General features: G+C 62.1%; 1 protein-coding gene across 5 annotated transcripts; it reads left to right on the top strand.

The window, feature by feature from the left end:
* Positions 1-1,559: 1,559 nt before the first annotated feature.
* On the top strand, positions 1,560-18,598 carry RAB4B (RAB4B, member RAS oncogene family). Of its 5 annotated transcripts, none has more exons than XM_073321359.1 (9): positions 1,560-1,699; positions 2,677-2,894; positions 8,019-8,099; positions 9,717-9,831; positions 11,107-11,169; positions 11,662-11,816; positions 12,785-12,880; positions 13,412-13,557; positions 13,948-14,038. In XM_073321359.1, exons 2-8 carry the CDS (start codon positions 2,843-2,845, stop codon positions 13,525-13,527), a joined length of 678 nt encoding a protein of 225 aa, XP_073177460.1. In that variant the 5' UTR covers positions 1,560-1,699; positions 2,677-2,842; the 3' UTR covers positions 13,528-13,557; positions 13,948-14,038. The 5 variants fall into 5 exon arrangements, with proteins under 5 accessions (XP_073177460.1, XP_073177461.1, XP_073177458.1 ...); XM_073321360.1 differs by having other exon boundaries at positions 13,884-14,036; XM_073321357.1 differs by lacking the exon at positions 13,412-13,557 and having other exon boundaries at positions 13,948-18,598.
* Positions 18,599-27,456: the final 8,858 nt, after the last annotated feature.

Here is a 27,456-nt window from a genome sequence, read left to right on the forward strand (position 1 = left end):
ATTTTGCCCCCCGAGGGTGAGCCCCAGGCTGGGCTGAGCTCCGTGGGGGGTGGGACTGGAAAACAGCCATGAATAACGGGGGGTGGCCGGGGGCAGAGCAGTCAAGGCTGTGGGGAGGTGTTGGGGATCTGAGCCAGGCCTGCCTGGGGGCTCCCCAGGTGCCCGGTGATGGGACACAGGAGGTGCCGGGGCTCTAAGGTGGGTGCAACAGGTGAAATGAAAGAGCCGTGGGCAGCCAGCCCTGGTGGCAGAGAAGCTGCATATGGCCCGGCAGGGTACAGGGTGGGGAGTTGTGGGGGACCGATGGGCCTCAGAATTGAGCCACCTCCTCTCCTGATGCCTCGGGGGTCGGGGGTGTGGGTGGGGGGCTTGAATTCTGGGGACACAAACCAGCCACCTACTGGGGGAAGCAGCGTGACACCGACACGCTGCCCCCCCCTTCCCCCAGCAGCCCCCAGCCCCGGGAACAGGTTACACTCACTGCCCCACAGCGTGACCCCCAGCTGCCCCAATCCCAAACCCCCACCCCGAGCCACCAGAGAACCCAGGAGTCCTGGCTCCCAGCCCCCCCCCCCCGCTTTAACTACTAGACCCCACTCCCCTCCCAGAGCCACCAGAGAACCCAGGAGTCCTGGATCCCAGCCTCCCCCCTCCCCGCTCTAACCACTAGACCCCACTCCCCTCCCAGAGCCACCAGAGAACCCAGGAGTCCTGGATCCCAGCCCCCCTGCTCTAACCACTAGACCCCACTCCCCTCCCAGAGCCACCAGAGAACCCAGGAGTCCTGGATCCCAGCCCCACCACGCTAACCACTAGATCCCACTCCCCTCCCAGAGCCACCAGAGAACCCAGGAGTCCTGGATCCCAGCCCCCCACCCACCACGCTAACCACTAGACCCCACTCCCCTCCCAGAGCCACCAGAGAACCCAGGAGTCCTGGCTCCCAGCCCCCCCCCCACCGCACTAACCACTAGACCCCACTCCCCTCCCAGAGCCACCAGAGAACCCAGGAGTCCTGGCTCCCAGCCCCCCTGCTCTAACCACTAGACCCCACTCCCCTCCCAGAGCCACCAGAGAACCCAGGAGTCCTGGATCCCAGCCCCCCTGCTCTAACCACTAGACCCCACTCCCCTCCCAGAGCCACCAGAGAACCCAGGAGTCCTGGATCCCAGCCCCCCTGCTCTAACCACTAGACCCCACTCCCCTCCCAGAGCCACCAGAGAACCCAGGAGTCCTGGATCCCAGCCCCCCTGCTCTAACCACTAGACCCCACTCCCCTCCCAGAGCCACCAGAGAACCCAGGAGTCCTGGATCCCAGCCCCCCCCCACGCTAACCACTAGATCCCACTCCCCTCCCAGAGCCACCAGAGAACCCAGGAGTCCTGGCTCCCAGCCCCCCCCCCACCACGCTAACCACTAGACCCCACTCCCCTCCCAGAGCCACCAGAGAACCCAGGAGTCCTGGCTCCCAGCCCCGCCCACCCCTCAGCCTTTCCCTCTAAGCCCCGCCCCTGCACCCCACCTCCCAGTGACGTCAGACGCACGCCGGCGTGGGCGCGCACGGACCCGGAAGCGCCTCCCCCAGCCGGGTCCGCGGGCGCCGCCATATTGGCGGATTCTGGGCGCCGCCATATCGCGCCCGCTGCGCTCGGTCTGCCCGGTGTCGCCGCCCCAGCCCCAGCCATGTCCGAGAGCTACGGTCAGCGGGGGGGGCTGGGTGCGGGGCTGGGGGGAGCGGTGGGGGGAGCTGGGGGCGAGGGGGGAACTGTGTGCGGTGGGGGAGGGGGCTGGAGAGTGCGGTGGGGGAGGGGCTGGAGGGTGCGGTGGGGGGAGGGGGCTGGAGGGTGCGGTGGGGGGAGGGGGAGCTGTGCTCATGGGGTGGGGGCTGGAGGGTGCGGTGGGGGAGGGGCTGGAGGGTGCGGTGGGGGGAGGGGGGAGGGGGCTGGAGGGTGCGGTGGGGGAGGGGCTGGAGGGTGCGGTGGGGGGAGGGGGGAGGGGGCTGGAGGGTGCGGTGGGGGAGGGGCTGGAGGGTGCGGTGGGGGGAGGGGGGAGGGGGCTGGAGGGTGCGGTGGGGGGAGGGGGAGCTGTGCTCATGGGGTGGGGGCTGGAGGGTGCGGTGGGGGGAGGGGGGAGCTGGGGGTGGTGGGGGAGGGGCTGGAGAGTGCGGTGGGGGGAGGGGGGAGCTGGGGGGGAGGGGCTGGAGGGTGTGGTGGGGGAGGGGGGAGCTGTGCTCATGGGGTGGGGGCTGGAGGGTGTGGTGGGGGAGGGGGGAGCTGTGCTCATGGGGTGGGGGCTGGAGGGTGTGGTGGGGGAGGGGCTGGAGGATGCGCTGGGGGCGGGGGGGAGGGGGCTGGAGGGTGCGGTGGGGGGAGGGGGGAGCTGTGGGCAGGGGCTGGAGGTGCAGGCGGGGGGGTGGTTCTGTGCGGGGGGGCGGTTGGCTCATCTGGGTGAGTATTAAAGCAAGGCGGGGGTGCGTGGCATGCAGTCGGGGTGCACTGAGGGGCAGGACAGGCGGCGGGGTTGCGGTAGGTGGAGGGGTGTGGCTGGGGGGGCAATAGGAGAGGAGTGGCACTGGGAGGGGACAGGGGTGTTGGGAGTGTGGGGATGGGGGGGTGCTGCGGGGCTGAAGCTGACCCACTGCGATTCCTTCCCCCCCCCCCCCAAATTCTCCTGCAGGCTGTGCCGGGCGCCAGCCGGGGGCCTGGCTCAGGGCTGGCAACGCTGCCCAGGCCTCAGAAATCCTCCCCGAAGGAGCGTCATTGGCCTGTTTTGGTGTCTGTGTGTGGTGCCCGGGCGAAGGGAGGTGGGAAAGTCCCTGGTGCGGAGAGGCCCTGCCCTCGGCATGACCCCCCAGGGCGCTAATCGCCCCACAACTACGCAGGCTGGAGCTGGGGGTGCGTTCCTGGAAACCACTTCTTGTGCCAGCTGTCGAGGAGGCTGACCCCAGAGCCAGTCGCTTAGGGTGTGGGGAAGATGAGGGGTGGTGAATTTCTGCCCTGGGGGACCTGCCATCTGCTCTGGGCTGCCCACCGCCCTCTCTGGCTTGCATGAGCTGAAACTGGGGTTGGCAAATGGGGGTGTCTTGGCCTTTTAACCATTCAGATTCAAACTCCTTCCCCCTCCCCCAGTGCACAAACAAGCCCTGGGCGTGCCAGGTTCAAACCCTCATGGGATGGATTCGTCCTTCCCTGGTGGGTTCATGGCGCATGGGCTGCTGAGCAAATGGGAGGTCTTTGCAGGGACTGCGTTTCAGTGGCCCTGTGTGCACCCGGGGGTGCTCCAGGACAGCAGGGCTGGGTGCTAATGGAGGAACAGAGACGTGACTTTTCCACTGCCTCTGCCCGTGCGACAAGCCCAACCATTGGGCTTCCTCGGGTTGTATGCACGGGGAGTTCTTCCCCCGTAGCTCCGCGTGTGGGTGTTCTTATTCTGCACGAAGTTTCTGGTTCTGAATTAAGGTGCTTTGGAGGAAGGCCTGGGCTGCACTGAAAAGTTGTCAATGGAGCTATGCCGATGCCACCTTCCAGTGCAGTCCAGGCCCGCGCGGGAGTCAGCCGCCCCTAGGAACACGTCACGTGCCATGGGTGCCTGTCTCTCTCATCGAGGCTGCTGCTAGCATTCAAAATAAAGCCTGGGGCCTTGTCTGTACAGACAAGAGGCAGCTTTAGCAGTCCCCGGAAAGCGAAAGTGGTGAGTTAACGCCGAACCAGCCTGTTAGTGTTGGCGCAGCTATTCCAGCCTGGCAAAGGGCGTTTGTTCTACAGGTATAACGGGGAGTCTACACTGCAAAGTTAGGTCAGCTTCGCTACATCCCCCAGGGGTTTGCAAAATTCACAATCCTCAGAGGAGCTGACTAGGCCCTGGTGCAGACGCCGCTCGGTCAATGGAAGAATTCTTCCACTAGCCTCGCTACCGCCTTGCGGAGCGGTGGGTTAATGGCGGGGGGAGGAACACCCTCCGTTGCGGTAGTCGGTGTCTACACGACAGCAGCACAGCTGTACCCCGAGTGACCTGTGTCCACACTGGGGCTTGGGCTGGTGTCACTCTGCCAGTAAAATAAATAGAAAATCACGCCAGCCAACACGAATGGAAAGCTGGGTAGACTCCACCGCTGACGTTTGCTACTGGGCCGTTCGAAAGGATGAAGAGTTTGTTTAAAACCACCTTTGTCGGAAGTCTTGCTGACTGTTCTTCCGGCCTGACTCACGGGGAGAGCAGGGGAATCTTTTCACTTGGTTTTCTTTGTGCCTCGGTCAGCACTTTGCATATCATCCGTTCCACTGTTTGCGCAGTTTCCTCAGTACCTGTGCTTGTGTTTGTGTTGCGTTCCACAAGAGCACAGACTGGGCCACCTGAAAAATGTGATCATAAAACCGCAGTTGGCAGAGAGGCAGGTGCAATGGCTGAAACGACTTTGAACTCACTCAGCCTAGATATCAAGATAACTGAGTTCCCTTTAAACCTGGCAAAGGCTTTCTGGTTGCTGGGCACAGGTTTGTCTTTCAGGCGGAGTTCTGGGGTTTTAAGATAGGGAGATAGCATCCAGTGCTTGAGGTTTCTCTTTCTGGGAAAACAGCATCCCAAATATTTCCCTTGTAATCAAGGTAATAATGGGACCTAAATAACTGAAGGGAGGTGGTTTTGCTTAATGGGAGAAGCCTTTCTCTCAGAGCTAGCATTGATTTTTAGCTTAGGATTCTCCATCACTGGCCATTTTAAAATCACGCTGGGATCTTTTTCTAAAAGACCTGCTCTGGTTCAAGGAGGAACTACTGATGCAGGGAAGTGCTGTGGTCTGGGTCAGACGAGATTACTTAGCCCGGCCTCAGACTAGATGACTAACTGAGATCCCTTCTAGTCCGGTGGTTCTGTGATTGCAATGGTTCCTGCTGGCCTTGGATTCGCTGAACTAGTGAAGGGGAACCAGGGAGAACACTTCTGCTTTTGTTGTGAGGGCGTTTGTGAGTCAAACACTGCGAGGTTCTGCCGAACACTAGACACTTCTATGGGTAAGGTAGATCGGTTTGGTAGGCTGACACCACAGCTCATCATGACCTGTATTGTTTCGTTATTTCCTGATATCTCCCCCTGGCTATACCTGCCTGTTGTCTCTTGGCTCGTAACTGGGGTCCTGGGCACTCGGCAGCCTCCGCAGGGTCATTGGTAGGATGCTGTTCTTAGAAAGGATTGTAAATCAGGGCTTTTCAAGGAGCATCTCTTCCCCCGTCCCTGGTACGTTATTTCATCATTGTTCCCTGCGGGGTTTCGTGCACCTTCCTCTGAGCTGTCAGGAGCTGGCCTTTGTTGGACACAGGTGATGGGCGTGGCTGGAGGCCTGGTCAGAGCTGATGTGGCTGTGCCCAGCGCTTCTATGCCAGAGAGGGAATGGGGCATGAAACCTCCTGCTGAGCTGAGACTAAACAAACAGCCTGACTTGGGAACAGTGACAAGAGAGAGGGACACACTCCCTCTGTGACCTTGAGCGAGCCCCTGCCTCAGTTTCCCCACTTGTAAAATGCTTTCCTACCAATGGGTGAGTGTTAAAGATTGAGGTGCTCAGATAACACTGTCACGGGGCCATACAAGTACCGATGCCTTCCCCCCCAATGTGTTCTTAATGGAGCGGTTACTCAGGTGAGGAGTGAAATCGCGGTCCCCAGATCCAAATGGTGTGAATACCTGGGTAGGTGGTAATTTGGCGCGGGAGTCTTCACAAGCAGGGAATGCTCTGTGTATTGTATGGAGTGGTGTTCGTCAGCCTGCTCTGCTTGGCAGCCCCTCGTCTGACGCCAAAAGTGTGCCAATGAGAATAAGTCTCTGTAATTCTCAGGGCGAAGACTTACCCTGGAAGGGGAAAGGTGTATGGGGAGGGGTGGAGAGAGGGTTTTGTGGCTTCCATTGGACCAGAATTGTCACTGCCTTATGCCCTCCGGTTGTGACCCACCAGGCGAGTAGCACTAATATGGGCTTCGATGCAATGCCTCTTGCTTGCAAATTCTTCCAAACGTGCCTCTGTTCAATGAAAGGAGACGTTCGATTCATAAACAAAGCGCTGGTGTGGGGGACTTAAAACCAACGTGCACACACAGGGGTCTGCAGGCTGGTCTACGCTGGGCGTGTACGTCGGCGTCGTGTGGAAAATCCACCCCCTGAGAGACAGAGTTACGTCGACCTGACCCTGTGCAGACAGGGAGAGCCCCTCCCGTTGGCATGGTGCTCTTAGTGGCTTAAGCGTAGATGTGCCTGGCAAGTCAGAAAATCGACCTCCAGCCCTTTCTGTGGGGCTCATCCCCACCAAATAAAGGCCCGTTTGCTGTTTGGCTTCTTCCTCTGCATGGGGACAAAGCCTTTCTCTGTCTGTGGGGCACCCCGCAGAAGGGGGGGGTCTCTAGGCTTTACCGTCGTGCCACTGGGGACGGGTTGGAATCCGAGCCGGAGATCGCACCTCGTGCCGCACCAGAAGGAACCGGTGGCTGGGGGGAGCGTCCGGGACTTCAGCCCAAGAGATCTCTGGAGGCTGCTGTAATGGGAGGCTTTCGGGGGCGGCGGGGAATACGGTACATTCTGTCCGGTGCCCACCTGCTGGGGGGGGGGGGGGGACACACTCTGCGGCGCACTCTGGGAAGTCCGTTGGTCTCATTTGAACGCGTGCTTTGTTTCTGTGCTTCCCCTCTGCCCCTGAGGTCTTTGCACAGTGTGTTTAGCCCTGGGGAACGGCCAAGGGCTTGGCTTGGCTTCCCCTGCCTGCTGCTGTACAGGGATCCAACCCGCGGTGCTGGGCAGCCTGGCTCCAGCTGGGCACAGCAGCGGCTTACGGAGGAGCTGCCGGGCTGGAGCAGCCCTGAGCCTGTCTCGGCCTGCGTTCCGGCTCTGACAGTGGTTGGTGCTAGGTGCTTCAAGGACAGCAGCAGCCATGGGATAATCTGCCCCCATGTTATGTCCCATGCTGGTTTCTAACAGTTTGCTTGCTTAAGCCCTGAAGTAGGAGGAGGGTTAATGACCCTTCTAAAACTGTTCATTAACTAGAACGATTCTGGCTCTTTTGTTATGCATATAAAAGTCCAGACGCTTTTTACCTTCCTAAGTTCTTGGCCTCAGCAACTTCATGTGGCAATGAGTTCCATAGTCCAACCGTGGTGCGTGGAAAAAGTCTGTCCTTTGGCCAGCTGTGCATTTCCCACCATTGAATCACATTGGAGTCCCGTTGTTCTTGAGTTGCTGGCCAGTGCGAACGGAAGCTCCTGGTCTCCCTTCTCGAGACCCGGCCAATTTATCACACCCCCCTGGCTTGTCTCCTTTCTAAGGTAACCAGTCCCACTGTCTTCACAGGACTGTTGGTCCAGGCCTTTGATTGTTCTGACTGGCCTCCTGTGAATGCCTTCTAATTCTGTAATAGCCTCACCTCCTGCCAGTAAGACTTGTAGGGGATTTGAACCTGTGACTTCACATGCTCTGCATTGCAGTGGAACCTGGCAGGCTCCAGCCCCTAACCCCTGGGGGCCACTCTCTGGGCTGAGCGATGTCCTGTCTCTGCTCTCAGGCTGCTCCTGAGTCGTCATAATTGTGTGCACTCCTGGCTGCTGGCGATCGCTGCAGTGTGCCGATCGGATATTCCTGCCCCAGCGTGAGCATAAGGGAGCTGGCTAACGCCGAATGGGGTGCAAATAATGCTTTAGTAAGCTAACAACAGTGCCAAAAGATGCCAAGCTGAGATCAGGCTCCCTTTGCCCTGGGCGCTGTATATACACCTAGGACGAGACTGTCTCTGCCTCAGCGTGCTTAGTCTAATGAGACAAAGATGGGCCAAAGGAAGCATCACTATCCCTTTTACTGCGGCCCGGGAAATGAGGTGACGTGCCAAAGTCACACGGGGAGTTTGACGCCGGGGAGCACTGCACGTAATGTTTCTCGGTGCACATTTCTAAAAACTGGTAGAGAAGATGCTCTGCTTTTTGTAAACCTCCCCAGCCCCCTTCCTCACGTGCGAGGGTCACAATCGTGCTTATTTTGTTCTTCAGATTTCCTCTTCAAGTTCCTTGTGATAGGAAGTGCCGGTACTGGGAAGTCCTGTCTCCTGCATCAGTTTATAGAGAATAAATGTAAGTAGCCCTGTTCCTGTTGCCAGTGTCGTTGTTTAGATGAACTCATTTCTCTTTTGCTCCGCTGTGTTTCCTAAGATCCCGGACCCTCTGGAGCTTGTCCAAAAGGGAAGATTCCGCTGTACAATTGTTGCCAGAAAGACGATTGAATTTGCGTTCTGATCTGTCCTTCAGCTCCCAAAACTTGCCTTTTACCAAAGAAACTCTGATGAAAGAGTGGGAGTTTCCACATCCAAACGTGTGAAACTTCAAAGCTGTGATGGAGTTTTTTTTATTATGACATTTTTAAACTTCAGCCTTCTTGAAAACCCGCTTCCTATTTTAACATTTTTTTCTGAATGGGAAAATGGAAATGGCTCGACGAGCCTAACGAAATCAAAGGTGAAACCCCTCCTGCTTTGTGGTTTTCATCGCAGATGTCTTTGCACAGCCCTGGCTTCCTCCGTGTGTTCAGCAAATTACAAAATTGTGTTCCAAAGGGGCTTCCTATGTCGGTAAAGAATCCGTCTGGTGCTTGATTTTCACACACTGTTGTGTACTAGCCTAACCGTGGCAAGGCACCGAAAAGGGTGCGTTGTGGTATGGGTGCAGACACACCCCGGTGCCAACCGGTTAGTTGTTGACACGTCATCTCTGCGGCTTCTTTAGCCCCGGGTGAGCAGGTTTGTGCTGGGTTACGCCAGCTGCCTGCGTTCGATTTCGAAGCTCCCGCGGTGGGGTGCTGTGGTGTCTGTCTTGTTGGGGACGCTTTCTGCTGCAGTGACGTGGCTTGTGCGGGGCTTGGCGCAGTCTGGGAGATTGCATGGCAGCTCTGGAGCAGAACCCTCCGTGCCGCCGCGCCTAAAGCCCTGTTTTCACGGGCTGTACCAAAACCGCAAAATTGGCTCAATCCGGCGCATTTTCCAGCAGCGGGGAAGCAAAAGCAGGTCTCTCTGCGTGCCGGCCTCCTCTCGGGACAGCAGGGTACTGGACCTGCAGTTTTGGGGGGGCGGCTGGTTTTATGGCAAGCGCAGTAGCCGGCACCGCCGCTGCATGGAGTTCGCTACAAGCCCCTCTGGGCAGGAGCCCGACGTGGGGCTGCCTGCTTCCACCTGCTGCTGGAGAAGTCGCAGCAGGTTGGGGGAGGCTCGGGGGCTGGGGATGCTCCACTAAATCCTCTCCTTTGCCTCTGGCGCTGCCTTGAACAACAACAGAAAAGATGCAGTTTTCTTTGTGCCTTAGGCTGCTGTGTGCGCTTAAGGGCAGGAGCCCACGGCTGGGCTGCGGGTGGGGAGTGAGGGGCACCGGCAGAGCTGTGGGGGGGGCCCAGGGCCGGGGTAGCAGGGGCTGCGGGTGGGGAGTGAGGGGCACCGGCAGAGCTGGGGGGAGCTCAGGGCTGGGCTAGCAGGGGGCTGCGGGTGGGGAGTGAGGGGCACCGGCATGTCGCTCTGCAACACCTGGAGTCTCCAGTCTGCGCAGGAATCAGAGTGAAGCAATTGCAGATCGCTTGGGGCTCTCGGGTATCAGCACTTGGACTGGAAGCTCCTGGTTCTGGAGCGGCTACGCGTTGTAGCTGATCCCTAACTGACCAGGGGCCTTCTCGGTAAGTCACTGATTTGGGATCTCTCCCTTCTCCAGTCAAGCAGGATTCCAACCACACGATCGGAGTGGAGTTTGGGTCGAAGGTGGTTAACGTCGGTGGGAAAACGGTGAAACTGCAGATCTGGGATACGGCAGGACAAGAACGGTTTAGGTAAAAAACCACCCATCCAGCGAATGACCATCTGAAAGGTCTGTGGGGTAACATCCATGGAAGGTGTGCCATAGCAGCCAGCTTTCCAGGCTACATCTGGAGACTGGGTAAAATATTACTTGACGTCCCAGAAGCCTGCAAAAGGGGTGTCTTGCGTGTGTAAAAGCAACTGCAGGAGTTAAGCGGAATCAGAGATTTACAAGGATCGCTTTCCCACACCCATGGAGATGCAGCCACCTCTGGGGTGGGACATGGCAGATGGTTACCAGCACGGCACAACGCTCCACACTGGTGTAACACAGGACATGGAGAGGCCTGTGTGTGGACAGAGGGATGCTGAACTTAGCTTTAGTCCTGGAGCCGAGTCCATATTTCAGCTCTGGCATTACTGCAGCCCTTCAAGGACCCCTACCGGGACTGGGGACCCCTGATGTGCCCGGTCCCTGCCCTGCAGAGGTTACGGGACAAACAGGCAAGACCCAGACAGGGTGGGGGGACACTGAGGCACAGAGGAGTGGGGACTTGTCCAAGGTTACATGGCAGGTCAATGGCAGAGCTGGGACTGAACCAAGGTGTCCAGACTCCCAGCCCAGTGTCCTGCCCAATAGGCCATGCTGCCACCCCGCCACCTAACTCTTGGCTGCTTGTATCTTTCCGTGTATGATTTTAAAAGCCCTGAGTCCCGGAGTAAGCTTGATCTTGGGGCTGCAGCAGGGTTTCTGCTCCTCTGGAGTCTCCCCAGGGCATGAGGGGTTCGGACGATGGCAAGGACAGCTGGAGACAGCCTTTCCGTTGGTCTTGGGGTGTGGGGCCTTTCCGGTCAGATGCTGGGTCCCAGAATGCAGGACCTTCCCCTCTGGGGGCACCGGCTCTGACCTGTCCTTGGGGTGAGGGGCTGGCGGGCCCAAGAGGCCTTTCCCCTCTAGGCAGCACTGGCAGGCTCAGGGAATGAGACCCCCTCAGCCAGGGGTGATGGACGGCTGCTCCAGTCTGAGATGGATCTGTGGGGCAGGTTGGTCAGTGTCTAAGAGGAGCCAGCCACGCTGGCCCTATCCGTGCCGGGGTGGCCGCCAGACTCCCGCCTTGTACTGTGCTTGTCCCTTCGGCTCCTCCATTACCCAGCCGCCCGATGCCTTCCTCCGCCCCCTGTCCCACAGGCCTGTTCTCCCAGCATGTCCCCGGCCAGCCTCATGCGGAGCTGACCCGAAATAGACCCGCGGTTCCCAGTGGGCTCCTGGCCCTGCTGATCACTCGGTCTCTCTCCTCGCCCTCTAGGTCGGTGACTCGGAGCTACTATCGCGGTGCTGCCGGGGCCCTGCTGGTGTACGACATCACCAGGTGGGTGTCCTTGGCGGCTCCTCTCCCGGCTGGTGTTCGGAGCGATGCCCTGGGGCCCCCTCCTCACCTGGGGCTGCCAGGAACGGGGCGGGTTTCCAGACAGAACTAGACTAAAGCCTGCGAAATGGAAACAGAACAAGCTCCCCTTGTTCTGGCCTGAGCATCTGCCCCAGCGAGCTGGTCCGGTCCCATCATAGCGGCTGAGCTGAATTGGTTCTGTTCTGCCCCTCGACTTCGCCACATAGGAATGCCCTCCGGGTCTGCTCAGCCCGCAGCCGAGGTCCATGCCAGCAGCGGGCATCGCACAGAGAGTGCCCTGCTCGGCCAACCCCTCTGGCAGGCGTCAAGCAACCCCCTGTGGTGGGGAGATGGACACGAGTCTTATAAATGGGTTGAGAAGAGCAGGGCCTAGGCCTGGAGGGCAGCCCCTAATCTGGGATTTGCGAGAAGTGCCCGGATGCCCCCTGCTGCCCCCTCTGTCCTGTGTTGCAGCCGGGAGACCTACAACGCGCTGACCAACTGGCTGACGGACGCCCGGACCCTCGCCAGCCCCAGCATCGTCATCATCCTCTGCGGGAACAAGAAGGACCTGGATGCGGACCGGGAAGTGACCTTCCTGGAAGCCTCCCGCTTCGCACAAGAGAACGGTACCAAGCCGGGGCCCGGGTAGGGGCTGCTCTGGGGGCTCGTTAGTTTTGACTCTCACATGGTCCTGCCTTGCCCTTTCCATGTGGGGTGGGGGTGTTCCTTGGGGATGTTCCTGTCCCCTACCTGCTTTGCCATGGCACCAGGGCTTAGTGGTGTGAAAGCGTCCTGCAGCCAGGCCAGGTCCAGCAGGGTAAGGAACTATGGAAATGGTGTGGGGGCAGGCAGGGCTGGCCCCAGGGCAGTGCTAGGGGGCGGGGGGCTTGGCAGGGAGTGCTCTCCCCTGGCAGCATGGGCTGGCCCCAGAGTGGGTGCTGGTGGGTACGGTGTTGCTACCAGGAGCTGTCTTTCCCATGAGCGGTAACACCGCAGTCCTTGCCGTGCCAGCATTAAAATCCCATGGCCCCCAAAAGGGGTCATCAGCCCTGGGGTACTGCCCCAATCCCGTCCTGCCTCCTTAAGCATCCCTTGGAGGCAGGGTGCTCCTTTGTTGCTGAGTGCTGCGGGGGGAGGGCAGCAGCTGTGTTTGGACCCCCGGGGTGGGCGACTGAGCTCCGCAGAGCCCCGGGGCCAAGGGCGCTAGATGAAAACCGCGGAAGAGCTGCTGGAATGGCTCCCCGGCACTGGTGCTGTTTGGCCAGGAGGGGGCGCTCGGACTCCGTGGCTAGAGCACGGTGTCAGACTGGAAGCACCGGATTTCGTGTGTTCAGTGGGTGGCGCTGGATTGGGCCCCACTCCACACAGGCTGCCCAGGGTATGAGAGGCGAGGATGGACCGTGCCCTGCAGGTCCCGCTGCAGAGCGAACTGCTCTCTTCTGTGTGTTGGCGGGGCTGGATCCCGAGCGAGGAGTTGCGTTGTCTCGGGATACCCAGCTGGGGATGTCCCGTGCTTAGCGTGTGGGCCGAGGCGAATCGTGCTGTGAGCCGCACCCTGGTTACCTTCCTGCCGTTTCTCTCTTCGCCTCGGCAGAACTCATGTTCCTGGAGACCAGCGCGCTGACCGGGGAGAACGTAGAAGAAGCTTTCTTAAAATGTGCCAGGACCATACTAAACAAAATTGAATCAGGTACGAAAGCTGGAGATGGCAGGGGGCACCGAGGGGCGTGACACAGCCCCACGCTTCCCCGTTGAGCATTTCCAGCCTGAACATCTCAACCAGGAAGGGAAACCAGTTTCCAATAATAATTAATAATGAGTGATAGAGACAGATTATGGTCCGGGCTCTGGCTGAGACCAGGGGCCCCCAGTCATGTCCTGAAGTAGGGCAGGAGATGTGGGTATGGCCCAGTTCTCCAGGGGTGCTCAGCTGCCCCATGCCCCCTGCAGTCCGGGGCAGGGTTTCTCTGGTGCCCGCAGGGTGTTTGCTCTCCCAGCCCGCCATGGATCGATCTCCTTGATGGTAGTTAGTCTGGAGTCTGTTGTTAAGTGACTACACCCAGGAGTTGCCCGGCTAGGCGTACCCACGGCTGGCCTAGAAGGGTCTGGGTAAAGATTCCTCCCTCCCAGCCCCACGCAATCTGGGGGAGCGAGGGGAGGTGGCGGAGGGGGAGGGGACGGTTGTGTCCCCCCCATGCTGAGTGCTGCTCTGTCTGGCTAGGTGAGCTGGACCCCGAGAGGATGGGCTCAGGAATCCAGTACGGAGACGCCTCCTTGCGCCACCTGAGACAGCCCCGTGGGGCCCAAACCCAGAGCAAGCAGCCGTGCAGCTGCTAAGGGCGAAGGCCCCCAAGAATCTGTCTGCAAGTAAGCTGGTGCGGGGTGCGGGGGAGCTGAGAAGCCACCATGCGTGCTGGCTCAGCCATGGTGTCCTGGGGGGGCCAGGTTGTCCAGACCCGAAGGGCTGGCGGTTTGTGGAGCAAACCCCCTCCACAGCCCCCTGGCAGTGGGGCAGGCCTGGATCCCATGTGGTGCTGGGGGGGTGGAGAGGCTGGGGCGTGTCTCTCTCCGCCCTACTCCAGGGGTCAGCCCCTGCCCCACCTCCCAGGCAGCTGTCAAATCCCCTAAGCCCCCCGGGACCTGGCCATGCACGTCGGCCGCCGAGACTGACTTCTCTCCTCCTGTCTCCCCAGCGCTGGACCGTGGCCAGTCGGACCCTCCGGGGCTCAAGCACTTTCTCTTCTCTTCTCTTCCCAGGACCACGTGCCTCGCTCGCAGAGCCCCCTGCTTCCCGAGCTGCGCGCTCCCTCTCCGAGCAGTGCGCTGCCCGCCCCTTCGGCCCACGAGCCCTGGGACTCTGTGGCAAACTGCCCGTTGACTGTATGCAGCCACAGTGTCTTCTGTCGGACGCTCCCTGCCCGCTGCACGTCCCCCCCGAACCTGAGGCTGTCACGGGCCCGTCTCAGTAACGACTTTCAAAGGATGAAGTAACGGGGCCCCGGCCAGCCTCCCGTAGCTAATTGCTGCTCTGGGTAGGAGAGTACCTCTGCGTTAACACCAGGACGAGGGGGGAGCGGGTTCTCCTTGTGAAACGGTTCATTTGGGGTTGTCTCCTGCTACCCCATTGCTGGGAGCGAGGCTGGGGCTTTGCCCTGGGTAGGTGGGGGGTGTCTCTTAGCCTGGGGGACAGCGTGGAGACGGGGTTTGCCTGTCACAAACCAAAGGGCGCTTGTCACGCAGGGGAGCTCGTGAGCGGTTCCCCCCAGCGAGCGGCTTGCCGGGCGGTCGAGGCTGGGCTTGGATTTCTGTTACACTGGTTTTGCTTTTGAAGCTGGGGTCTGTCTCCGCCATATCCTGGGCTCCACCTTGTCTCGCTGCTTTTCCACCAGCCGGCCGTTGCGCTCCCGAGCACTGTGCTTGCGAACTCTCCCCTGCCCCGGGCGGCGTGACGTTCTGGTGTAACAGACAGTCGGGGCTGGGCAGACGGCGCGTCCCCTTTGAAATACTGTAAGCTTAATACTGGACCATTGAAGTGTCCGTGGCAGGAGCCGGCTCTGCCATTGGGTTTAGTCCCAGCTCCTGCGGGAGGTTCCCTCGGGCTCCGCGGCTCGTGCGCTGAATTCCTTGGGTGGGCGTGGACATCTGGGGTTCAAAACCTCACGGCAGCCGTAATGGCACATCCGCATCTCAAACCAAGCCACATACCGGGCAGGAAAGTCCAGGCTGGCTGAGCCACAACCAGAGCCGGGATAACGTGCCAACAGCAGCTTCCCCTCGAGGGGGCTGGTTCGAATCCGGCCCCGCTGGGTCCAGACCAAGGGTCAAATTTTCAAGAGTGCCGAAGCAACAAGCTCCAAAGGCCTGTTGAAAGCCAATAGGATCTGGGCTCCTAAATCACCTCGTGCTCTGAATGTTAATGGCCTCTGGTTCTTGTCTGGCCCCTTTGGGGCTCTTGTCCACCGCTGGCACTAATGGCCCTCAGCGGGCTGAGAGGGGCTCGCCCTGGACAGAATCTGTCTAGCTGGAGCAATTGGCAGCCGTCGCTGACTCTGGCCCACGGCTGCAGGGTTGGATTTGAAGGTGGTGACAGTGGCACAAAGACTCCTTGAGCAGCCAGAGCCCGCCTGCTTTGCCCTCGTGCCGCCCCCGGCCTGCACCCCTTCCCCATCCCTCTGACAGCAGTGACCCCTGGCCCCCGTGTACAGCCGCTGGGCTGCGGCCCCGGTCGCGCTCTCCTAATCTCGGCCCAAACCATTGCACGACCCAGACGGCCCTCCTGCTGTAACTGCCAAACCGGTGATACTCAACAGGCGGCCCCCAGGCCAAATGTGGCCCCCCAGCTCACCTTACAAAAAGCGTGTAATTGAATTCACAATCCATGATGCGCTGCCTTAGCAAGCGACTTACCGGCCTGACGTTCTGGCGAGAGCGTCCGCTGAACAGTGCACGGCCGCCGCCCGGTTTCTCGTTGGCGATGGAAACGGAGCCGCAAACGAATGCGGCTGGGTGTAAACGTCACCAAGTCGGCAGGGGAAACCGAGCTTTGAACCCCAACTGAACGGGGGCTTTTCTCTTTATTATGCCGGCTCGTCTAAAGCCCAAACCTGTGTGTTTAACATGCCGAACTGCTGTGTCTGTCCGGAAGGTCGCCACATTGAATCAGGGTAATGTGGACGTGGCCTGTCCTTCCGGCCGTGTTGTAAGACGTGAGAAAATGGAAAATCTGCAGGCTTTGGATTGCACTTCAAACCTTCTCGCCCCATCAGCAACTGCAGGGAAAAGCAGCAGCTGCTTCTCTTCAGAGAACGTGGGAACTCGCACAAAAGAAAAGGCCTTTCCTGGCTGCCGAGCTTGGGCAGTGCATGCTGGACATGCGGGGGAGCCTTGTGCCGGAGGTGAAAACACAGGTGACCTTGTGAACCGTAAGAAGCAGGTTCCCCTGTCTGAAGCCACGGCAGTGCGAAGACGGGGTAATTTGAGGATGGTTTGTCAGCACTGCTTTCCGATTTACAAAATGCCAAACACCCGTCTCTGGCTGTGGACGAACTGAGCGATTGAAGTGACGCTGCCCGGCTATCGCTGTTTGCTGGAATTTGCGATGGGGAAATTTTCGAGGAAGAATTTTTGTGCTGAAACCTACCCCACAGGAGAGAGCCTTTTTGAAAAGGTAAAAAGCTTTTTGGGAGGGAAAAAACCCAACTTTCTGCAGAGCTAAACCAAACTGTCTTGTACAGACAGAGGGCCCTCCGTGACAGAGAGAGAGACGGGCATTGCCCCACGTTTCAGAGCGATACGCCTTTCTTTAAATACACTTTACTGCATCGTTCACCAGACTGTCCTATGCGGTGAGTTGTGTCAGGACTTGGAAAAACCAAGTTACAGCAGAAGCTCAGTTACTAACTGACCAGTCAGCCGCACGCCTCAGGGGAACCGGAACTACGCAATCAGGCAGCGCGCGCCCCCACCCCCACACGCAAATACGGGACAGTGCTGGGTTAAAAGTAAACCCCTAAAACAATCCAGGGAAGCAGCGTTTTTCTCCTGCACAGTGACGTTTCAAAGCTCTCTTAAGTTGATGTCCAGCTGTAAATTTTTGAAAGAACCGTAACGATTTGTTCAGCGTCAGGGTTCGTAACGAGAGTCTACTGTACCGTGATGAGCTCAGCGACCTCCATGCGCTCAGCTTCTAGCTTGCAGCATTGTCTTTCCCAAGCTGTCTTACCAGTCCTTTCAGCCGAATATGGGGACCTCTTGCAGCCCGGCGGCATTCGCTTGCGAATAGAAGGCGCGTTGGAGAGAGGTTTTGTGCCCTTTAGGAAGAAATAATGGACTTTCTTTCCAACCACAAGCCCAAGCTTGTGAGGCCCTGGAATTTACGAACGCGTCCCAGGTAGCGTCTCTGTATGATATGACTGGTCACTTGAATTCCCTCAGTGGGCTGCGCTGAGGCCGTGCAAGCCAGGCCGGGGAGCTCTTTGAAGAAGCGTGTGCCTTTCCGAGCGACTTAAAAGGATGTTTCACTTTCCCACATTGCGCGTTGTTGCGACCGGTGACAGTCGGATGAAGACGAGGCAAGAATTCCTACATCACCTGAGCGAGAATTAAAATCCCAGAGCATTTGCTTTTATTCACCATCCGTTTGTGCCCGAGGGACCTCGCCCTTCTCAAGCAAAGAACATTCTTGAGTCAGTTGACGATTGTAAGGCTCCAGCGCTCAGCTGTCTTGGCAAAATTCAGAGCAGTGGGTCTTTGTGATAGCAGAAGAACGGCCAGACTGGGTCAGACCAAAGGTTCGTCTAAGCCAGTGTCCTGTCCTCTGGCAGTGGCCAGTGCTGGAGGGTGCCCCAGAGGGAACGAACAGAACAGGGAATCACCAAGTGATCCATTCCCTGTCTTCCATTCCCAGCTTTCTGAGCTTAATAGGCTGACCAGGTTCGGGATGGACGGCTAGATTCAGGCAATCTTTTAACTATGTTCGGACCAACGTCCCTCTGCCAACCTGGGTTTTCCACCAGGAAGATTGTGAAAAACTCAACATCCCAATTGCCTGCCGGATGAGCATCTTCACCAGGGCGTCCGCCTTGCCCTGACCGCTCACAAAGCTTGCCCAAGATCACTGCTGTCCCCTCTCCTGTTCGAGAGTGACACACCTGGGGGCTAATGTCCATTTACAAACTTCGTCAGACAATAGAAATGCTCCTCCTTCCCTTGTCAACCAAGGCCTGTATTTACATTTTTCTTTCATTTTATGTGGTCAGCTGTGCGTGCCTACGGCCCGTCTCTGGTCCTGAAATTCTCAGATCAGCCCGTGGGTAGAGAGAGTTGGGTATCACTGGTGAGGCCCCTCCAGTGTCCTGCGTGGGCTGGGGCTAGTGCTGTGCATGGTGGGGGGACGGGGAGCCCAGCACATCCATCTTGAGCCAGTCACCTTCACCCCGCTTCGTGTGGCTCCAGAGAGCCCTGGGCTATCTCTGTCCCTTTGAAAGGCTCCTGTCTGAGCGGGGAGGGGAGCACAGATCGGGCCGCTGTTCAGAGGGGTGGGGTGACCCCCGGCCGGGTGGCTGCGTGAGCCCCGGCCCAACCAGGCGAGGGGGCTGGGTGGGTTCGTCCGTTGTGTTCTTACGCTTAAGCTGCTGTTATTTATTAGGTGGGGGAGAACAGGAGGCTGCTGCCTTTGTGGCTTGCCTCGCACTCGGCTCTTGCCTGGCCCGTCCCGGGGCACGGGCGGGAGGACGCAAGCGCGGCTCCGTCCGATTGCTCCTGAAGCTGGGGCAGGGTGGGGAGAAATGGTTGGATCCAAACCGGTTTATAATTCACACCATGTGCAATTTCTTCTCTTTAAAAGAAAAATCCCTCTGACTTCAGGCTGTGACAATGTGACTCGTACATAAAGTATTAACGTTTTCCACCTCCGGCCTCCTGGCATCTGATTGCGGCTAACCAGGGTCCTGGCCATGGTCTGCGTCTCCTTGGCGCCAGGCGCTGTACGTAGCCCTCACGGCAACGAGCTGACGGGCCAGGTCACAGCGTGGCAGAGCTGGGTAGGGGGAGCACAGAGACAGCCAGAGCTTGGCCCGTGATCCTACAGCCCCTGAGAGAGAGAGCTGGGAATTGCACCCAGGTCTCCTCAGGCTCAGCCTGGCATCTTTTAAGGTTTGCCAGGCTGCGGTGTGCCCAGAGCTGGCCAGCCCGGCCCAGGCAGCCGCCCGTCCATCTCCCAAGCAGAGGGGCTGGCCCCCACCTCCTGTGGCTGGCTGGGGGAAGAGGGGCTGCGCCCCATCCCTGTGGGGCTGGGACCCGGAGGGGAGGTTCCCTGGGAGAATGTCTGGCCTTTGGTTGGGGGGCGGGGGTGGTGGTCTTACCTCTTGTGGCAACAAGTTCCAACGTTTCAAGTCCCCGTCTGTTTCAAATCCCGACTTCCCCCTAGCGTTCGAATCAGGCCCTGGTTCACCCCAGCCCGTGTTTTAAGCCAGCGGATTTCCAGGGGTGTTGAGCATGGGAGGGGAACCCCGGGAGATGTAATCTCACTGCAGCCAGTCCTTGCCCGGGCCTGTGTGGGGCCGGGCGCCGCATCGCGGGGGGACACAGCTTCTCTTTCCAAGCGTGTCGTAAAGCCAAGGCTGTGGTGGCGGGTGACTGGGGGAGGCCAACCTGGCCAGGGATTGCTCAGACAGCTACACTAGCCCTGAGCCCTGCTTTTGGGGGAGCAGATTTCTTCCCCCCTCCCCCCGGGTGCCCCCATGCTCCCCTCCCAATGCTAGAGCAGCTGGGCTTGAAAACCTCCCTCTTGTCACCCAAGGGAGTCCTTCAGTGGGCTGGAGGGGCTAGTGGCTCCCTGAGCTGGGCTCATGGGGGGTCTCACGCCCCTTGTCCTGCACCCTTCCCACTGGCTGTCGGGCCCAGGCTCTTTCCCCGGCTCCCACTTGCCAGTTTGAGCTCTGCTGCCCAGGCTCACGAGGCTGCCGGCTGCCGGCTACCCCCCTGCCTCGGCTTTCCTGGGCCACCTCAGGCTTGAAGCTGGCTGCGTGGGCCACTCAGCAGGAAGGGACAGCGGGAATCCTTCCCCCAGGCCAGGAAAAGGGGGGCTGCCCCACTGTGAGCAGGCTGCCCGTCCCATGGCAGGGACCCTGTCACCCACCCCATGGGAGAGGCCCAGGGATGGAGCCCAGGGCTGCTTGGCTCATGGAGCAGGGGATACAGGAGGCCCGGCAAGGCGTTGTTAGAGTGGAAACTACCCCCTTGTGGGCGCCGGGGGTCAGGCCTGCCCCGAGGGCAGAGCGCAAGGAATGGGGGGCTGGTGCCTGGTCTGAGCTCAGGCTCTTCACAGGTACAGCTGAACTGCAAGTGCAGACGAGCGGGCCAGGGGGGTAGGTTAGACCTGTTCCAGGGGAGGCAGCGTGGCCGGGGACACGGGAGCCCCGTGTTCCGTTCCTGGCTCTGCCAGGGGCTGGCTGACCTCATGCAGGTCCTGTCTATCTGTGCCTCAGTTTCCCCATGTGCAAAGGGGTAACGCTCCGGCCCCGCTGTGACGTGCTCTGAGATAAGGCGTATCGGCACTAGTCACCCTCATGCGCAAAGCGAGGGCCCAGGTGCTGTGAGGGGAAAGGAAACGTTTAAATTGGTTTCAAGGGGAGGGCATGTCTGGGGAACTCACCGCCACAGGATCTCACCTGCCCGAGAGCTCAGCAGGATTCCCACAGGGGGCGGAGAGGAACGTCCCAGATATAAGCCCTGCCTCGGTGGGGGTGGGGCTGCACCTGCAGGGGGCTGGGGAGGGGAGGGCCTGGGGCATGTTCTCCACTCACTGCTCCTTGGTCCTTGTGGGTGCCCGTGCCCTGCAGCCGGGCCATGTTCTTACAGGATCAGCCCCCTCCCCCCAGTCCATTTCCCATAAGAGCAGAGGGTTCCCCTGGCTCCATCTGCCCCCCCACCTCTGCAGCTGGGGGTTGCAGGTCAGGACTGAGCAGCCCCGTTCTGCTCTGCACGGCTGCCCCCCTCCCCAGCAATGGCTGCAGTTTGCTGGCGCTCCGGGCAGCGGCTGGCAGGGGGGCTCTCATCTGGAAAGCTCCCCCCCTGCCCCCCCGAGGAGGCAGCTGGGGCAGGCGAGGGGCGAGTGACCCGAGGGGCTGCGGCCACCCCAGCTGCCCCCCACTCGCTGCATGTTTTCCGGGAAGAGGGAGCTGCTGCCGACATCCCGGCTACTTATAACCCCGGGGGGAGCCGGCCCCGGGATTTTCCTCCCCTCCGAACCCGGCCTCTGCTCAGACGACTGGTGATTTCTCAGCACCCCCAGGCTGGGACCCCCAGGGGCTGGCTTCCTCCAGCTGCCTTTGCCTGCCTGGCCCGGCCCCTGTTTAGCGATGGGCCGAGGCTTTGGCTCACTTGACGGGCTGAGGGGGCTGTGGTCGGGAGCGAGGGGCACGGGCAGGGTTGGGGGGGCAGTTAACCAGCTCAGCTGAAGGCGACCAGCTCCTGCCGTGCCTGGGAGTGGCCAGGTGCCATCTCTGTGCTCTGCCGGTGCCCCTCACTCCCGACCCGCAGTCCCCTGCCAGCCCGGCCCTGGGCCCCCCCAGACCTGCCGGTGCCCCTCACTCCCGACCCGCAGCCCCCTGCCAGCCCGGCCCTGGGCCCCCCCAGACCTGCCGGTGCCCCTCACTCCCGACCCGCAGCCCCCTGCCAGCCCGGCCCTGGGCCCCCCAAGACCTGCCGGTGCCCCTCACTCCCGACCCGCAGCCCCCTGCCAGCCCGGCCCTGGGCCCCCCAGACCTGCCGGTGCCCCTCACTCCCGACCCGCAGCCCCCTGCCAGCCCGGCCCTGGGCCCCCCCAGACCTGCCGGTGCCCCTCACTCCCGACCCGCAGCCCCCTGCCAGCCCGGCCCTGGGCCCCCCAAGACCTGCCGGTGCCCCTCACTCCCGACCCGCAGCCCCCTGCCAGCCCGGCCCTGGGCCCCCCAAGACCTGCCGGTGCCCCTCACTCCCGACCCGCAGCCCCCTGCCAGCCCGGCCCTGGGCTCCCCCCAGCTCTGCCGGTGCCCCTCACTCCCGACCCGCAGCCCCCTGCCAGCCCGGCCCTGGGCCCTCCAGACCTGCCGGTGCCCCTCGCTCCCGACCCACAGCCCCTGCCAGCCCGGCCCTGGGCCCCCCAGCTCTGCCGGTGCCCCTCGCTCCCGACCCGCAACCCCCTGCCAGCCCGGCCCTGGGCTCCCCCCAGCTCTGCCGGTGCCCCTCACCCCTGACCCACAGCCCCCTGCCAGCCTGGCCCTAGGCCCCTCAGACCTGCTGGTGCCCCTCGCTCCTGACCCACAGCCCCCTGCCAGCCCGGCCCTGGGCTCCCCCCAGCTCTGCCGGAGCCCCTCGCTCCCGACCCGCAGCCCCTGCCAGCCTGGTTGCTGAGGGGTAGATAGTTCTGTGTGTTGGGGGGTTGCTGCTTGGGGGAGCTCCGGAGCCGGCTGCTGCTTTTGCACAAAACCAGCTCCCTGCCCCGGGGCCTGGAGCAGTGGCCTCTAGGGCCGCCCCTCGGCTCGCAGCCTGTCGCCCCTCTCATGGAGGCAGCGTCCTGCACTTCCCGGGCCAAATCCTTCTGCCAGGAGGCTCTGTAACCAGCCCCCGCATCCCAGCGTCGGGCGAGGCGTCCCTGTGGGTGTGGGGCCCCTGGCGGCCCGAGCTCCGTCCCACCCTCCCCCCGCAGAGAAAGGGCCCCCCCGAGCCCCTCTCTCCTCCCCCCCCATCGGGCGCAACGAAGGGGGGGCAGGTGCAGCGCACAACCAGCCTGGCATGGCGCACGGGAGCTGCGCAAGGTGATGGGCCGGGGGGAGATCTGGGGGGCTGGGGAGACACCCCCCCTTTAAGAGGAGGGCTTCACCTGCCACGTGGTGGGGTTGTTTCCCTGCCCCTCCCCGGCTGTTCGCTGCCCTTGGGGTGTTTGTCTGGGGGGGTTGCGAGGTGTTGGGGGTCGGGTGGGGCTGATACTTTAAAGGGGGGTGCCTGGGTCCCCTCAGTGGGACCTGGGGGGGTCTGTCTCTTGTTGGAAGGGGCTGGATGCACCTGCGGGTTGGGATCTGGGGCTCAGTGTCCCCCCGCATCTCCCGCCCGCCTTGGGGGGGTAGAAGGGGGGAGGGTTGGAGACTGGGCAGCCAGAATGCAGTTTGGATACTGCAGCCCCCCCCCCCCCCCCGGCCCTTTCCCTGCCTCGACTCCCCCCAGCTCCCTCTTCCCAGCCTTACCCCTGCTGTCTTTGCAGATTTCCCCCCTTCCCCCCCTGCAGGGACCCCGGTGACCCCCCCACCCTGATCCCTGGCCTAAATCCTGCTGTCTTTGCAGAAGATCCCCCCCCGCCCCGGTGGGGACCCTGGCGACCCCCCGATCCCCAGCCCAGGGGCAGCCACCGCTTGGCACCATGGACGTGACCCAGCTGCCATGCAGAAGCCGCATCGCCCACCACCCCTAGAGCCTCGGTGCCCAGGCCCGAGCCGGCCCGCCATGGGGGGCTTCCCGGAGAGCTCGTTGGGCCCCGGCCTCCCCCACGGCTTGGCCCCTGCCAGCCTGGCCTGGCACGGCCCACCCGGGGAGCTGTGCCCGCTGCAGAGCGAGGGGGCCGCCGTCCTGCTGGCCAAGTGGCTGCTGGAGGGGGACGCCGGGGGCCGGCTGCTGGGGGGGCCCAAGTGGAGGCGGCTGGAGAACAGGGACTCGGCGGCTGGTGCTGGGTGACATGGTGCCCTGCCTGAGCGACTACGGGATCTGCGTGAGGGACGGGTTCCTGGGCAAGGCGCCGGGCGCCCGGGGTGCAGGGGCTGGGCCGCAGGGGGAAGTTCCAGGACGGGCAGCTGGCGAGCCAGTGTCCGCGGGGCCCAGATCGCCTGGGTGCAGGGGCGCGAGCCCGGCTGCCAGGCTGCCAGGGCCCTCATGGGCAGCAGCGACCAGCTGATCCTGCAGTGTGCCGGGCACCTGGGCGGGAACCTCGTCAACGGCAGGACTAAGGTGAGCCCGGTGCCGGCCGCTTGGACTCCTGGGTTCTCTCCCCAGCTCTGGGAGGGGAGTGGGGGCCAGTGGTTAGAGGAGCGGGGGAGCCAGGACTCCTGGGTTCTCTCCCCAGCTTTCTCACAGACCCATTGCAAGTCTCTGCTGGGTGCTGCCTCTGATTCCCTATCTCAACCGGACGCTGGCAGTTGGCTGCGTGGGCGGCAGGGCTGTGAGCGGGGAGCAGCCGGGGCACAGATTGACCCCCTGGTCAGCGATCCCCCTGCCCTCTGGCTGGCAGAACACCGCGCCCTCTGCACAGGGCGGGCTAAGAATGGGGCAGCCCCGGGCAGGGGGTGGGGACATGGCTCAGGATTGGGGTCTGGGGTCTGGCTGTCGCCAGCCCCTCTGTGTCTGTGGCTCACACGCTGTCTTCAATACTTTCTCTGGGCGGGCGGGGGCAGCATAATGCCACCCTTGCGGGGCTTCGGGAGCCAGCGGGCTGGGCAAACTCGGGTCTCCTCTGGCCCAGACCCTTGGGCCCAGCTCCTGAAAGGTGTTCGGGCACCTAACACCAAGTGGGAGTTAACTGGCTCCCAGCCCCCCTTTGCTCTAGCCACTAGCCCCCCTCCCCTGCCAGAGCCGGGGGGAGAACCCAGGAGTCCTGGTCCTTCTCTGGCCTCACCCCAGAGGTGGCTGCATTTTGGCCTGACAGCAGGTGGCTCTGGGGCTGGGTGTGTTGGTGGGTGAGTCAGGTCCCCGGAGAAGGAATCTTCCAATGGGGTCCCTGGTGCGAATTAAGGCCCCGGCCTGGGGGCCGCACTTCCCAGGACGGGGACGGGGAAGGAGGCATGGGACAGGGAGAGGATGTGGCCAAGGTCACAGCTTGAGTTGGTAGCAGAGGTAGGAATGGGGGGTGGGGCTGGGGTTCAGGACGCCTGGGTTCTCTCCCAGCTCGGGGAGGGAAGGGGAGGGGAGGGGGAGCTAGTGGTTAGAGCAGGGGGCTGGGAGCCAGGACTCCTGGGTTCTCTCCCCAGCTCTGGGAGGGGAGGGGAGGGAAGGGGGAGCTTGTGGTTAGAGTGGGGGGCTGGGAGCCGGGGGCTAAGCTAGCTGCTCAGGACGCCTGGGTTTGCCAGAGGCCTGCGCTCCCGCCTGCCCAGCGCTGCCTTGGCTTTGGCCTTAGGTTACCCCTGGGCTGGCTGCGAGCCCTGGGGTGGGGGGACCCCTCCCCTGCGGGATGTGCTGCGCTGGCCAAGGCCAAGCCTGCCCCACTGAGACAGCAACTCTCCAGCCCTGCGGGTGGGGGGTGGGGTCTTTAAAAGGGCAATGGCCATGGGGGGGGCCCTTAGCTGGCTCTGAGATGCAGCTGCCTCTGGGGTGGAGCACGGGGGCTCCAGGTGCAGGGCAGGAAGGGAAGAAGGATCCTGCCTGTGGCCGAAGCCCCAGAGCGGGTCTCTTGCAGGCAGCACAAGATCACCCTGCGTGTGGGTTTGGCCCAGACCTGGAAGGCGAGTCCCCCCCACTTGTGGGGAAGAGGTCCTGGGGTCTGGGAAGACTGTGTGCACTGCTGCACTGGGGCATGGGGCTGTCAGCACCCCCCACTGAGCCCCCCACCCTGTCCCCTGGTGTCCCCCCACTGATCCCCTCACCCTTCCTGCTTCAGCCTGGCACCCCCCACCCCAGCCCTGTACCCCCCACTGAGCCCCTCACCCTGCCCCCTGCAGCCTGGCGCCCCCTAGTGCCTCATTGGGGGGTGGGTGCTGAATTCTTATGGGGAAATCCCATCTCCCATGGGGCTGTTTCCGGGTGACCCTGTGTGTGTTGGGGGGTGGGGGGTGGGAAGGCAGCTGCGGGGGTGTGTGTGTGTGTGTGTGAAGCTGTTGGGGTCCCGGCAGTGGGGCTGTTTACCCCAGTCTCTGGCCTGTTGGCCTTCCAGGAAAATCCCCTTGGGGGAGGGGAATCGGAGCCCCCTGCAGTGGGCAAGGGACCCCCTGCCCCGTGACTGCCCCCCAGCCCGGAGCCAGGGGGATGGGAGCTGGCTCCCAGCCGCGCCTGCCATCCGATCCCTGTTTACCAGGAAACCTATTTCCCGCCCCCCCCCCCCACGCCTTCCTGGAACTCGTGGGGCAGGGGGAGGTGGGGAGTGGGAGCGAGTCCATGGGGCAAGCACTGGGGCGGGAAGGAGGCACTCGCACTGTGCCTGGGGGCCTTTCTCCCACGCCTAGGCGATCTCAGGGCCCCGCATCGCTGCTGAGATGCAGCCACTTCTGGGGTGGGACGCGGGGGCAGCTGGTTCTACGGGGACCCCTCCCCCGGTGCTGAGATGCAGCTGCCTCTGGGGTGGGGTCAAGTGCATAGTAACTGAGTCATGTTCCTGGGTCTACTGTTTTAGAGTAAGGGAATTGGGAGCCAGGACTCCTGGGTTCTCTGGGAGGGGAGTGGGATTTAGTGGGTTAATGCAGCTGGGGGCTGGGAGCCAGGACACCTGGGTTCTGTCCCTGGCTCTATGGCTGACTCACTGTGTGACTTTAAGGACAGCCCGTCCCCTCCCAGTGCCTCAGTTTCCCCCTGGGCCCAGCGGGATGTGGTTCTCCCCAGTCCTGGCCCCACTGCCCTAGGCTGCCCTGGCCCTTTTAATCCTTTGCTCTGGGCTGCCAGTTCTAACCCCAGTGACCTAATGTGTGTGTGTGGGGGGGCCAGTGCTGGGGGGGCAGGCAGGGCTCACTGCAGCTGGGAGGGGAGGTGTTAACCCTTTCCATGCAGCTGGAGGTAGTGGGGTGGGGTGGGGGGGCTGCACTGGTCCCATGGGACCCTGGAGACCGGAGACCCCTCACACACCCCTGCCCCTCCCCTGCCTGAGGGACCTCCCTGGGGCGGGGGCTGAGACCTGACAAACTCATCTCGGCCCAGCCAGCCAATGGGACTAGGCAGGGCTCCCAAGGAGGGGAAGGTCCCCGGGCCAGCCAGTCCCCAGCCCTGGGGCTGGATCGGGGCCAGTGCCCCCCAGAGGGGAAAGGCCCCATCCCCCCTGCCCCACTGGAAAAAGGTCCTCTGGGGTCACTGAACCCTTCTCAGCCACCACCCCCCGCAGCGCTGCCCACTTCCAGGGCCCCGTCCCTCCCTCTCAGTGCCTGGCGGAGGCGAGAGGCCCCTGGGCAGCCCTGCCTGGCATGGTGCCCCGTGGTGTTGCCAGGCTGGGGGCTGGGCGCCACGGGGTGATGTGGGGCAGGCCCGCAGGGCAGGGACCCTTGGCTGGGGGGAAGGGGGGGCAGGCAGAGGAGGGGGTGGCTGAGCAGCCGCTGAGATTGAATCCTGTGTGTGCGGGGGGGGGAGCAGAAAGAAGCCCCCCCCGACCTTCCTCCTCTGCCCTCCAGGGCCCCCAGCCCCACAGCTTCAAAGCCTCAAACCGCCCCCCAGTCTGGCAGGTCAGGGCTGGGCCAGCCGGGGCTGCGGGTCGGGAGTGAGGGGCACCATGTGAACCAGCTCGTGGGGCCAGGCGTGGGGGGGGAGCTCGTGGCTGTTTCTGCGGATGGGGGGGCAGTTTACCCCCCCCACTAGAATCCTCATTGGCGCTGGCTCCACGCAGCCCCCAGCCGCCCCACGGCTCAGACACCCCGCCCAGCTGCCCCCCCTCCCCAGCTGTCCGCCCCCCCCCCGCCCCGTGCCAGGGTGTCCTGTTCCCGCAGCAAGGACACCGTGTCTCTGACGCCCGGCCACGGGGGGGGGGCGGGGGCTGGTTCAGAACATTCCCCCCCCCCGGCTGGGGTGACTCAAGGCTACGATGGTGGCTGGCCCGGGGGGCTGGGGTTG

This window comes from Lepidochelys kempii, chromosome 23 (genome assembly GCF_965140265.1).
Source record: "Lepidochelys kempii isolate rLepKem1 chromosome 23, rLepKem1.hap2, whole genome shotgun sequence".
Taxonomy (NCBI): Eukaryota; Metazoa; Chordata; order Testudines; family Cheloniidae; genus Lepidochelys; species Lepidochelys kempii.